The sequence below is a fragment of the Parasteatoda tepidariorum genome, chromosome 1 (genome assembly GCF_043381705.1).
Source record: "Parasteatoda tepidariorum isolate YZ-2023 chromosome 1, CAS_Ptep_4.0, whole genome shotgun sequence".
NCBI lineage: Eukaryota > Metazoa > Arthropoda > Arachnida > Araneae > Theridiidae > Parasteatoda > Parasteatoda tepidariorum.
The window spans coordinates 18,324,803-18,339,380 of record NC_092204.1 but is presented as its reverse complement, the minus strand read 5'-3'; the positions used below and the strand labels follow the sequence as shown (position 1 = coordinate 18,339,380).

The window sequence follows — 14,578 nt, the reverse complement described above, 5'->3', positions numbered from 1 at the left end:
GAAAAAAAAAAAAAAACAGTCCTATATATGTAATATAGATGTGTTTTCTTATATGATTAACATTTGACATAGAATCTTTTATTTAAAAGATGATATTAATGCCTTGTGATAACTTACAGCTCTATTTTATCAAAAATGAGTTTTATTGAAATTTAATTGCCCGATTTTAACAATCATTTTTTTTGTGCTTCTTTATGTCCGCTGAACACAAGTAAAATCACGTGGATATTTTTCTTTGCAAACAGGGATAACGTCGCCAAATAAGCATTTCGTTACCACGTCCTTATACTGTTTATAGTTACACTTTTAAAATGCCATTTTATTAACATAAATAAACTCAAGTCATCGGATTTACAGGAGTAAACCTCTGCGCTATTTTGCATTTAAAAACATATAGTCATCAGAAAGAATAACAAGCAAGGAAAAAATAAGAGAATTATGTAAGTGCCGATTTCACGGAATAATTTACAGCAGAACTGATTTGTAAGTACCTAAATCACCAGAGATGATTATAATAATATTAGAGATGATAGTTATAATAGTGATTATCCATTTTAGCGGGGCAAAAAAATTGTTCAATCGTATTCATAGCAATAATGTTCAACTAATTTTGGTGATAGGCTGTATTTTTTTCATTTTATATTTTATAATCTACTTTGAACAGCCAACCCAATTCTGTGTTTACTACTATCAGTGTTCAAGTCCGTGGCTTTGTAATTTTGAACTCTACCCAGATCCTGGATTAAGCATTGGGGTAAACTAGCTTTCGCGGAGGACTTTTTTTTGTTGTTGATGGAACTAACCCATATTTGTCTGGCATGAAGAGAAAATCTCCCATGGTTAGCCCAACAGCAAGGGGATTCTAACCCGTGATCCGTCAACGCCAGCACTGTGGTCAGTGCCTGTCTGGAGCAGAATTCGCTTCAACCAACCACCGCTTGGATTCAAAGCTGGGTCACCTCATTTGGAGGCGAACGCTCTATTCCCTGAGCCACTGTGACTGTAATAGGTGATATTGTGATAAAAGGTAGTACCAAATGTGATAATATGGGTAACAAATATAGGTACCTAATATAGTTATTGGGGTAATCGATTATTTGCGGCATCACGAAGCACATAAGTATCACTGTTGCAAATTAACATTGCAAAAACTGCACGTTAGCACGATATTTTTTTAAACAATAATTATTACAAGACTGAAATGTGTCCAGATTAATCTAACAATGTATAATCACGGGGAATGAGAAAGGTTACAGGCGAAGTGATAATAAAATAATTATAAAGAAGTAACACCATAATCACATTTTTTTAAAACAAAAAGTCGCGCTGTTTACACAGAAAAGCATTTATTACTGTATTTTTTTTTCGAGCAACGCTGAGTTCAACTTCAAATTATGATAGGATTTCATATTTCGGAATAAATTTATGAATAAGTGTAATTTTTTTAAATCTTTGTTTTTCTTCATTTACTTTAATTTATTTATTTAATATACTTTTTTTTATTTTTTAACTAATAGTAAAAAAAAAAGAAAATTAGCAACTCATGAACTGGAAAAGATTTTATTTAATTGAAAAAAAAATACTGGATTTACACTATTTATTTCTTATCTGTCTATTTTCTCTATCTGATTTTTTTCGTCGCTTTTTGATTTTTAATTATAACATAAATTGTTCCTAAGGTAGCCTTATTGGAGGGAACTTGGTTTGAGCTGTTTATACTTAATTCTATTCAATGGAGTATACCTTTGGACTCAAATCCGCTTTTCTCACCAACGGATATCCCTGTAGCTACGAATATCAACGATTGTAGAAAGACTCTACGTGATTTAAACAAGATATTCATCCGTTTTAAAACTCTTGGAACTAATTATACTGAATTCACCTGCTTGCGAGCTATCATCTTGTTCCGACCAGGTAATTTTTTTAACCACCCCCTCCAACTATGATGTTGCATTTATGCAATGATAGCGAATTAATGCTCCAGTTTTGAAAATTATTTCCTATGTGCAAATGCATGTTAGTAGTTTCCAATATTCCATTAATGCTTCAGCTATAATAATAATTTCCTATGTGCAAATGCTATGATAACAGTTTCCTATGTTCCATTAATGCTTTAGCTATGATAATAATTTCTTATGTGGAAATGCTAGGATAATAGTTTCCTGTGTCCCATTAGTGTTTCAGCTATGGTAACAATTTCTGATGTGGAAATGCTATGATAATAGTTTCCTATGTTCCATTAGTACTTCAGCTATAATAATAATTTCCTATGTGGAAATGCTATGATAATAGTTTCCTATGATCCATTAGGGCTTCAGCTATAATAATAATTTCCTAGGTGCAAATACTATGATAATAGTTTCCAATGTTCCATTAATGCTTCAGATATAATAATAATTTCTTATTTGGAAATGCTTTGATAATAGTTTCCTGTGTCCCATTAGTCCTTCAGCTGTAATAATAATTCCTATGCGCAATCGCTATTATAATAGTCTCCTTTGTTCCATTAGTGCTTCAGCTATAATAATAATTTCTTATGAGGGAATGATATGTTAATAGTTTCATATGTTTCATTAGTGCTACAGCTATGATAATAGTTTCCTATGTGGAAATGCTATGCTAATTTCCTATGTTCCATTAGTGCTTCAGCTATGATAATAATTTCTTATGCACAAATGCTATGATAACAGTTCCCTATGAGCAAATGCTATGATAATTTCCTATGTTCCACTAGTGCTTCAGTTATGATAATAATTTCCTATGCGCAAAAGCTATGATAATTGTTTCCTATGCTCAATTAGTCCTTCAGATATAATAATAATTTCCTATCCACCTTCCTAAGTGATTTAACACTTACTGAAAATTTTTTTCAATACGAATGTATTTAGTTTAAATAAAAGCGAAAGCAAAATCAATCTACGAGAAATTCTACCGTAACGTTTTTTAATTCCTTACTCATCTATACCCGAATTCATATGAAAGTTCTGCTTTTTAAGTACTCGAAATGTAAAATGTGGTAGCAAGATAACAGACGAACGTTAGACGTGGCAGCTAGTGACGTCACTTGAACAAATGATGTCTGTGCAATAAATAATTCACCCCTATTTTTGAATGTTCAACTTTTAAAGATTTTTGAGCTATTTTTATTAATACTGTAACACCGTTTGGATCAATATATAAAACTAAAGTGGTCAATGAATACAAATTTTTTGACTATATTTAGTCGTTGCTGGCACACGGGCGAAAATTAAACACAGACAGCATATCAGCAACTGCAACCGTTGATAGTGCAAGACCGTTCGTCGACTTAATGCTGTTTAAAGAATAGTGGTTACTAATAAACAATCTACGTAAAGAAGCAAATAGTTTTCATGAAGGTTACAGCCTGAAAAAATGCTGCAATTATTTCATAAAGATGTTAGTAATTTTTATAGGTTTTAATTTCTCTTTAAATTTAGAAACCAAAATTAACATCTTCAGTCTATAAACATATTTGTCAGGTAAAAATTTGTCAAACCTCTTATTTCCTCAATGTTTTTTCAATTGGTTTTATAGTGGTTTACATTTTTAGTGGTTCAGGATAATTTTGGATTAAGTAGTCTCACACCGGGTCAGAAACGACCTGACCAGCGCTAAAACTGGTAGTAAAGTTTTTAAAAAAAGGATATTCGGAAACTCATCGCTTACATTTAATATTAAAAATATTAAATTGGAAAGCAGAACAGTGAGCTTTCGGACATCCTTTTATTTCCATACGTCATCCGCCCATCATCCTTCCATCCGTCATCCACCCATCATCCTTCCATCCGTCATCCGGAAAGTTCGTGCTGATTTTCGATAGGTGGAGCTCTCAAAGGTTCACCAAAAATATAGAAGTGGTAGCTAATCAAAGCAATTTGGAGTATTACTAATTTCGCAGCCACCACTTGATCAATTTCGAAATCAAATTACTAATTTCGCAACCAAATTACTAATTTCGCAACCGCAACCACGTCATTTAATTTTGCAACCATAACATGTACCCTAACATTCATCTTCGGACATTGAATCTTGCCTTGTTGCTCGGCACCAGCCCAAAAACTTTCGCTGATTCATCAGTTATGGTAACAACTGAAATAACACGGGTGACTAAACTGCAAAAAGTGGTACAGACTCAATTCACTTTTATTTATTTATAATCTTTTTAATTGTTCAATCGTAACTACCACTATGACTGACATTTCAAATTATTCCTATTCAAATTAAAAATATTCTCCGCATTTACTTTAAATCGTAAACTGAACAAAAATATGTTAGAAAAAGTTAATAATGAAGTTTTGAATTTGCCGACCGGCCTGTGTAGGGGGCAGGGAACTGTCCTTGCATCAGAAAGGTTTTGGGTTCAAATCCCGGGCAAGGCATGGATGTTCTTTCCTTCTCTGTACTATCTGTCCTCACTGTGGGAGCGATGTTGGCCCACCTAATATGGTGCCCTTGAAAGAGAGGTTAACAAAATCGCCCTGTAAATGCCTAAACTGACAGATGCTAACACAGGTGGGCATTGGAAGAAAAAAAAATTTTTTTGAATTTTATTATTCACCACAGTTTGAATTTTGAGTCGCCTACAACAAGCATTTTACAGACCTCTGAATGCGCTCAAGTTTCTGAATATTCGAGATGATCAAAACAATTTAATGCTTCATTTTTAAAATACAAGAAATTTTACTGTATAAATTTTGCTATCATTTGAATATTTTTGGTAGACCTTTAAAAGATTAGCCTATTAAAATTTGACTTATAAATGACCCTGATAAATGACTTATCAGGGTTAGCATGCTCCTTGAAAAAATTACAACTGTTATATATTTTGTTATAAAGAAGCTGAAAATTTCTTAACATTAGCTTCCTATATGGAATTAAAATTTCAGATTTGCCATCATCGGATCTATATATATTTACTTAGAGAAAATAAGATATTCTGATAGCTACAAACATAGTAATATAAGAAAAAATATATATTAATATTACTATCACTTTTTAATTTTTTCCAGTTACGTATGAACCCTGCTTAATACAAACTTCATTATCAGTTCTTTAGTTTTCCCAAGAAGTTTGTCAGCTTATTTGAAAGGGTAAAAAGGGTGGGGGAGAGTGGGGTCAATTGCAACATTTTTTACTTAACTATTTTTAGCTAACAAAAAATCCAATATGTTATTAGTATTAATTGACAGACGAGTAAAGTAGACTATCCTCTACTATAAAAAAATACCTTAGTTTAAATGTTATTATATTAGTTATTAACAATTTTTGATAGTCGTGCTCTTGTTACAATTGTCCCCACTTACGGGGTCAATTGTAACAGTTCATAAATTCAACTAAAACATAGTTAATTATACATATTATCATAGTTGTGATATATTTTTTTATTGATCAAAATAGTAATGATGTTTTGGGAGTAAAAATAATAATGAGCAAAAACCTAAAGGGTTAAACTTTTAACTTTAATTGGATAAAAATTTTAATTTATGCTGTGAAAGGTGACAAATAAAATAATACACATGCAAAATAATATAAATGATATAGGAAACTATTGGTGGTTCTTAAAGAGTTAAGTAATGGTTTGTAAAGATAAGAAATGGGGCCTAAGGGGTTAAACAAATGCAATTGAAATTATGAATTTTATTTTCAACTGTTACAATCGTCCCCAAGACGCCATTTCAGCATCATTTGTTAAAAACAATGCTAGTTAATTAACAAAACTAATCTTTTCTTTTGAAATATTAATTAAGGTGTCCACTTACATATTCGGTTAATAATTTTTATTTGTTTAAACAAAATTACTTTGTTACAATATAATATTCTAATACCAAAAAAAGTACTTACGTATCGTGAAAATATCTTTTGTGATGTAACTCTTTCAAAAGTACATAAAAATGGTTGCCAGCAGGGGTGTACATGTAGATTTATTAAATACACCTTGTGCGCCACCTAGGAACTAAATCTAGAACCCGACACTCGTAATTTTTGCTCTGTTACAATCGTACCCTGTTACAATTGACCCCACTCTCCCCTACACCACGTTTTATTAAATTCTGTCGCATGAGTGCCTGAACTCACGCGTTAAAAAAAAAAAAATCTTATAGATGACTTAAGGATTGAAATCTTTCAGATGTGGACGCATTAAAAGATACGCATCAAATCCAATTGCTTCAAGATCATGCTCAGTTCATGCTGGCTCATCATATCAAGTCTGAGCATTTTGACTTTTCCTTCAGGTAAAATTGATATCCATCCAAAACATTATTTTTATCAATTATTTTTAAACATTAATGTTCTTTAATAATATGGTATGCAATGCTACTCAGGGCTAAAGAAAAGAAAGAGAAGGGCTGGTTCATTCCTTACTCAAAGCTGAAGCTACGATTTTCCACCCCATGACGTCACGCCGCACACAGAACTTGAAAATCACAATATGATGACTTTGCTGTTAGTACTTTCTGTAAGAAATGAGTTACATGTTCGACACTTTTTTGATAATAACTAATAAACTTTACACAGCTAACAAATTATTTCTGTTAAAAAATATAGTATTCGTACATTTTCTTGGCATTTCCTTATAGTATTGAAAAATAAAATTTTAAGGTAAGAAAAATTTCTCAATGGTAGTCGTCATCGTTCCATTATTGTTTTCTAATTTTAGATTTTAACTTTTACTGTTAAGTAAAAGAAAGCATGTATGGACACTTTTATAGTTACATATTGTTCGATAACAATAGTTTATTAATTGGAATGCCTAATTTTAATATTTATAAATAATAGCAAAATTACAAACAAACAAAATCTTCGGGCATATAATAATGGAATGCTAATAAATATTTAAAATTAAGGTGTTATAATTAAAACACATAAATATTTTAAATAATGACATTAAAAGTCACATTATAAAATTGGAAGAATTTTTAAGCTTTAATAGCTTTTATTTTTGATGTTCAGGATTTTCTTTTCTTTGACTTAGTACGTTTTTTCTTCATCTTTTCTGTTTAAAGTTACGAGTTGGTATATTATTTCAATGGTGAAATTCTAATAAAAGTTCTTAAACGTCTAAACGGGATAACATAAAGCATAATGCTTCTTTATTCACAACAGAATAAATTTTTCTAGTACATTTTTTCATGTCCCCTTTAAAACATGGAAAATTACGTTTTCCATTTTGTGTTTTATAATAATTCTTGCCGGTTGCTACACGCAAGCTGATATTAAAAATAATGAATGCATAGAAATAAGTTTTAAAGGGATTGATAATTAATTACATGCGAAACAAATTATCTTTAAAGCGAGAAGTTGATGCTGCGGCGCCGTGACGTCACTGCCTGAAATCTGAAGCTCGGAGCGGCACGATTCTCTGCAAAGAAATGAGCTAGCCCTATTCACTCTTTAGCCCTGGCTGCTATACCCAATGTTGCTACAGGTCATGGTGGCAGTTATGATTGAATAAGTAAATAATTGAAGATAAATTGAGTTTCGAATTTATACCACTTTTTTTAATTTTAGTAGCCCGAGTCCTCACATCTACGGAATTTGTATAAATGGTTTCAGAAAAAAAAAAATGTGGTATTTAAGGTAATGCAATAATATTTAATACATTAGAATTTTGAAATAATTTTGTGCACCACAACATATAAATAATTTAAACTGATGTATGTAAGGTCAGATAACTCAATTTGTTATGAAAAATTCTACTGTAGCTTCGTACCGTGCATAAAATATCGAAAAAAATGATGTTAATATACCTATAAAAAAAGTTGCAGATTCATTTTTGTTACCTTTCACTTAAAACTCTCTGCATAACAGATTTCGAGACTTCATATATTTATTTGGAAATATTAGGCACATGGTGGTTAATACAAACTTATTAAAAAACATGTTATTTTTCCTACCATTTTTTAAGTTTTTTAAGTACAGTACTAGATCTTTACTGAAAGGAATATTTTGCCCTCATCCTGAATGCTGGAAGATAGGATTATGTAAACACAAAGTAGCTTTGTGATCATACGTGATCCATTATTTGCTCGGATAAAAAGAACAGTTTACATACGTAAGACATTGGAATGAAAAAAAATGTAGAAATCGATACTTATATATGTTATGGTGAATGAATAGAAATAGGTGGTTGTTGACTTCCACCGGTGAATGTTGACAATCACATAGTCGCTTTGGAAAATGTCCGAAATACATACTAGGTCTAGTTAAGTGCCACTGCACGGTATACCCTACATCAATGATTTTTTATGGTTCAGTGCCACTGCCCGATATGCAATACATCAATGTATTTGTAAGGTCAAGTATGCACATACCACCGCTCAGTATGCATTTAATCGGTACTCCGAACACTTCTCCGAATCTCTCCTCAGCGGATATTAAAATATCGAATAAATATAATAATATCAACGAATGTGAAATCGGATATAACAAATATTTCGGATTTTCATCAAAGCGTTTATGTGATTGTTGACATTCACCGCTAAAAGTCTACATTCTCTTGAATTTGGTCATTCACGGTAACGTATATACCAAATAGATATTTGGTTCTGTTAACTGACAGTTTATCTTTTACGAATCTCACTCGTGGTCCCACACAATCAACGTTGCCACGTGCGATTGAAAATGCAAAAATTGGTGATTTAGTAAGTTCAATATTTTTATAATTGAGATTAAACTTAACACTCTTTCCCAGCATTTTTTTTTTCTTTTTGTTTACTAAATAGAAGGAATTGGATGGCAGACGTAATTCGAATGAGTGATGACAATAGAATAAAAAAGATACTGCTTTTTAAACCCACAGGGACAAGAAAGCAGGGAAGTCCGCGGTTTAGAAGGGCTTACTCGGTGGAGTCTGATTTTCTTGCAATTAATGAAAAGAATTGGAAATCAAAGATAAATCTGAAGTCATTATGGAGAAATCTTCAGAGAAAGGTATTGGCCCACACTGGGCTGTCTGGCCAACTATGATGATAATGGAATTACATACATTTGAAGTATTGTGTGCTCAATTTAAACTTATAAACCTTTGTCAAATAAAAAGACCATGAGCACAATAAAGGTAAGGACAACACGAAGATACATCCAAGGTAAGAGCGGGATTGGAACCCGTTACCTCCACGCTTTGCACAGCGTTTGGCGCGATACCGCTCGGCTAGGGAGGTCCTTTATTGAAATTATTTTATATAATCAATTTTTCTTTAAATATAAGGAATTTGAAATGTAAGTTGTATCGGTAGTTACGATTAAATAATTAAAAAGATTATAAGTAATTAAAACGATTATAAATAATTAAAAAGATTATAAATTATTAAAAGTGGATTTTAAATTATTAAAATACTTTTCACATTTTTAGTCGCCATTGGCATCCCTGCACAAGTGATTTATTCGTCTCAGGTCACAGTCTGGAAAAATTAAAAAAGTGTTAACGCGCGTTTTTCTTGAGATATTTAAAATTTATTTCGGTTTATTTTTAAAACTTCTTTTAATCAGTTCTAACAGAAATATTTGATTTACAAATAGTTTTTAGTTCTTAAAAATGATTTAAAAGTTTTTTCCTCTATATTTTTCTACCAGTTTTTAATTTTCTCCAGACTGTGGCTAGCCTAGAACAACAAAATCAGTGCCCTGCTTCGATTTAAATTAAAATTTCAACTGCATCTAAAATATTTCTCTTTTTCATGTTAATTTATTTAATTTTAATACAGTAACTATCACTATGACTTGGCCGGGATACCCTAGTTACCAGGGCGCTGGACATGATATTTGAGTTTCGAATGGTGACTAATGCCCGTTAAATCTCTCGGGTCTCAAAGTCCTCCATGCTCCTGTAACAAATTATACCTCTGGGGGTACGGAGTCAGAGATTGATCGTTCTCTAGTTTAAATCAAAATTACGATCTGCGATTGAATTAATGGGTCCGCCTTATAAACGGGTGTGACACGTATGGGTGTGGTAGAAGTCGAATTCCTGGCCATAGATGGCACCAATGGAAAACAAGGACAATCGCACCCCTTGCTTTAATGGCCAACGACAACAACGACCACCATGTTGCAAATTATTCATATTTAAAACAAGAATTTACTTCAAATACAATCTGAATACTGAACTGAAAGAAATATTACAGAAAAAATTGCTAATTTTACTATCTTTAAATAGAAATGTGCTTTTTATTAGTCATCACTTTTTGAATATTTAGTCCCCCGTGGCATCCCTGATCACAGAAACTGAAATAAAAAGAATAGCAAGACTCCATAGCAAAACATTTCGTAAAACTACAGCATCGCCTAGTTATATCAGAATTAAAAATATTCATACAGACTTAAAAATTAATTTATTATATCATCGTTTTGTGAAAATGGATAAGCTTTTCTTTGACAAAACAATGTAGCGCAACACGGCTAAATTTAATAAATTATTTAAATAAGGAAAATTCAAGAAGAGAAATTTTCGAACAATGCAATCATTCTACTACAGTGACGCACTTCTTTCAACTTCATATTTATTTATTTATCTTTACTTTTGTTTTCATTTAGCTGGGAATCAACCAATAATGCAAAAATTCAAGATAAATATGTTATTTTACTATATTTAAATTGTTGTTCTTGTTTCTAATGCCACTTTTTGTATTTTATATTTTACATCCGTCGTTGAACAGCCGACCCAATTTTGGTTTTACGACTACTAATGTTCAACTCCGTAGCCTTATAATTTTGAATCAATCCAGGAGGCAAGGAAACTCCTGGATCAGTACCCCCAGAGGTATTGATTTGTTATGGAAACATGAAGGACTTTGCGACTTGACAGATTGAACGTGCATCAGTCACCATTTACTGCACGGGGAGTCTTCAGAGGGCGGGGATCGAACCCACAAACTTTTGGACATGGATCCAGTGCCCTACCAAGCGAATTCAAGGCAGAGGGTGCGTTTTATTTATTTTCAGTGACGCCATCTATGGCCAAGAACATGACTTTAGCCATACACATATCACAGCCCGTTTATAGGATATACCTATTCATATATTCATTTATTCCTCCACAGATCATAATTTTGACCTGAATCAGAGAACTATCGATCTCCAATTCAGCACCCCCAGAGGTATAATTTGCTGTGGGGACTTGGAGGATCTTGTGACCAGACAGATTTAACGAGCACCAGTCACCATTTACTAAAAGGAGAGTCTTCGGACGGAGGGAATTGAGCTCATGATCTCTTGTACATGGGCCCAAAGCCCAGGCCAACCAGGCTATTCCAGCCAACACTATATTTATGTTTACTGTTATATAGATCAAAATTAGACCTTTCCTTTTTTGTTTACGCCAACAAAACTTCATTAACATGTTCAATTTTCTAATGTTAGCAGCCAGTTTAGTTTTTAATTTTCTAAAAAGGCTTAATAAGCAATATACAATATTCTATTGCCATGAGGAAATAGTTGAATGATACGTATGTTCTTCATCTGTTTTATTGACACAAACTGCAGGGAGGGAAAACTTCGTCACGCCGTGTCACGTGATCGGCGAACGGAAGAGTTATACCGTAATGCATTGTACCATAATACTACATGCTAGTGAGGGAAATCTTATGAACAGGGCAATAAACGTTATCAAGGGTAGTCTGTTTCTTTTTTCTTTTCTTTTTTTTAAACATCCGTTAACATATTTTGTTGTACATATTTTTATTCTACAGTATGTTTTTTCGCATGTTTTATTCCCTTCCTTTCTTTTAGATTTGGACGTCTCCTTCTTCTTCTACCTGCACTTCGACAAATTGAACCAAATGTTATTGAAAATATATTCTTCTGCAGAACTGTTAACTCCACTTCAGTTGAAGAGCTTGTTAAAAACATGTTAAAATCTATCTAGATTAATTTTTTTCATAATAGCTGTAAAAAAAAAAGTTGTATCCTATAACTATATTAGCTTGTTAAAAAATAATAAATTTTCTGGCTGAAATGCAAACATCTTTTCCATGTACGTTAAAAATTAACTCGTCCAACGTTCCTAATAAATAGAGCTTTTAGAAAGCTAAAAGCTTCTTTACTCTTAAACCTCCCAGAACCATCATCAGCGTAAGGGCGTTGCTAGCAAATATCAGAATGAAGACACCATGTATCAGAAGCTCTAAAAGATATCTAATGGTTTGCCAAAAACTCGAAAGGTGCAGTTCAAATCTATTCGCGAATGCAACTGCCGATAAGGAGCGTTGAACATCATCAGTGTAGAGGTGTTACTAGCAAATATCAGAATGAAGACACCATTTATCAGAAGTTCTAAACCGTCTGTAATGCTAGTTCTGACCAAACTATGGGGACCACATTTCCCAGATTGCGGCTATTTTGGGGGTCGAAAATCCAAATTCATTGAAAAAAAGGTATGCTTATTCAAAGAGTAAGTGCGTTTTCTTGTCTGATTTCGTAACTTAAAATATCACCCTTTTTAATTAGCACATTTAAGGTCACCTCTTCGAGCCATGAAGATTGAGTTCTAGAACGTGAAAATCCGATCATTAGATCAAAAGTTATTAAGGATGGTCTGTTTTTAGGAAGCTGTACATTAACTGTTGTTAATAACTACTTCACTGCAGTGAGACTAAATTTACATTGGATTAAACCAGTGTTTCCCAAAGTGTGGTACGCGTACCCCCAGGGGTACAGGAACAGTTTAGTGGGGGTACGTGTTTTTATGCAAAATATCTTGCAACAAAAGAAAATTTCAAAAAATGTTATTTAAAAACTAAGCTCGCCATGAAAATGTACTATTACGTATTTTTCTATTGGCTACTTCTTGCAGGGTTAATAATTAGTATTGTCAACAACCAGTTGTAATTTTGAACTTAGCCATTTTTTTTAGAAAAAAATAATTTTTTTTTATTAGGGTACACAGCGTTACGAAAAACTTAGAAAGGGTAAACAAAAGTCAAAAGTTTCGGAAACACTGGATTAAACAAATTGACATCACCCGTACCCGTACCCTAGTTAGCCCTTGTTCGCCGTCTCTTATGAAAACTATGTGCTGCATTCTCACGAAGCTCAGTCCCGCAGTGAACTAATCATCAAGACACGGTTCACAGATCTCAGAAGATCACCGAAGTCAAACATCACTAGCTGCTGTCAGCGAGCGGAGGGCTGGGCACTTTGATCAGTTTGCGAAGGGACCATGGTTCTCGTTAAAATGTTCAACCGTAAAAAGCTCGACTTCATACGCAGGTCGTTGGGCTATCGAAGGGAAGTGTCATCCCCTCTCAGAGGATCAAAATTGTGATGGCATGTCTTCGGACTTCAGATCATTTTCAGGGATGTTTCCTAGACCGTCGCTAATTGTCTATTGTGCAGCTCCAGTGAGACATGCTGGAACTGGTACATTTATTTACGTCACATTGGAGCTGAACAATGGCCTTTTGGCGACAGGATGATCCGGAGACAACATAAATACGCCAGAAACCGTTTTACGGGAAGGACACATTCACACATTATTCATCCATCCACAGATCGCAATTTTGACCTGAACAAGTGCACGATCACTCTCCGATCCTGTACCTCCAGTGGAATTGATTTGTTATAGAAACTTGGAGGGCTTAGTGACCCCGATAGATTTAGCTTACACCAATCACTATTTCGTCCAAGGGGAGTCTTCACCCAGTGGGAATCGAACTCACAACCTCTTGGACACTGGCCCAACGCAATACCAGCCAGTCTATCCCGGCATCTATTGCGACGTAGATAAACTGCAACTGTAATAACAACCCATGAAGCTGAGTTTTGAGCGTGACCGGGTATCTATAAAAGAACCATTCTCATTAAATTCGATTTTTTTTCTCATTCTCATGAAATTTTGTTTATGATTCTCATGAGATTCTTCACGAACACTATTTTTTCTAAATTATACGCGCTAAATTATACAATTATACACGCAATTACAAACGCTCAGTCCACTGTGGGACCCTTAAGGGTCCCACAGTGGACTGAGCGTTAAGACACGATTCTCAGCATATCACCGAAGTCAAGCATCACTGTCTGTGGTCAGTGTGCGAATGGGGGACCACTTGGAACAGTCTGCATAGGGACCGAGGGTGTGCGGCATTGTCCCTCATTAAACTGTTCTATCGTGAAGTGCTCGACTTCGCGTGCAGGTCGTCGGGCTACCGAAGCAGGGGTGCCATCCCTTCTGTAGAGGATCAAAATTGTGATGGCATGTCTTCTGATCATCCTCAGGGATGTTTCCTAGACAGTCGCCAATAGCCCATTGCGCAGCTCTAGCGCGGAGTAAATAAACTACAACTCAATTATAAGGAATGAAAACCGAATTGGTGGAAAATATTTACCAGCGAAACAAAAGCAAATTAGGTTCCCATTTGCTTGCAATTTTAGCAGGATCTTGATTAGAGAGTTTTTTCTTGGTTAAATATATTTCTCCAATGAAGTTTTCAATCGCATGCAGACTAATATTGATCATATCATTTAAGTCTCCTTTTTGAGCCACTATGCCATAATAATTCGATCACAACTTGGACCTGGCGCTTTGTCTTTCATGGATACTTCAGAGGATCACAAATTTCAA

General features: G+C 33.8%; 1 protein-coding gene across 1 annotated transcript in view; it reads left to right on the top strand.

Annotated features, from left to right (window-relative positions):
- LOC107438272 (photoreceptor-specific nuclear receptor-like) overlaps nucleotides 1–11,960 on the top strand; it is a 25,217-nt gene extending 13,257 nt beyond the window's left edge. The window contains exons 5-7 of the mRNA XM_016050508.3: nucleotides 1,680–1,914; nucleotides 6,149–6,254; nucleotides 11,749–11,960. Coding sequence (XP_015905994.2) covers nucleotides 1,680–1,914; nucleotides 6,149–6,254; nucleotides 11,749–11,884 — 477 coding nt within the window. The 3' untranslated portion in view covers nucleotides 11,885–11,960. The remainder of the gene's footprint in view (nucleotides 1–1,679; nucleotides 1,915–6,148; nucleotides 6,255–11,748) is intronic.
- Nucleotides 11,961–14,578: the final 2,618 nt, after the last annotated feature.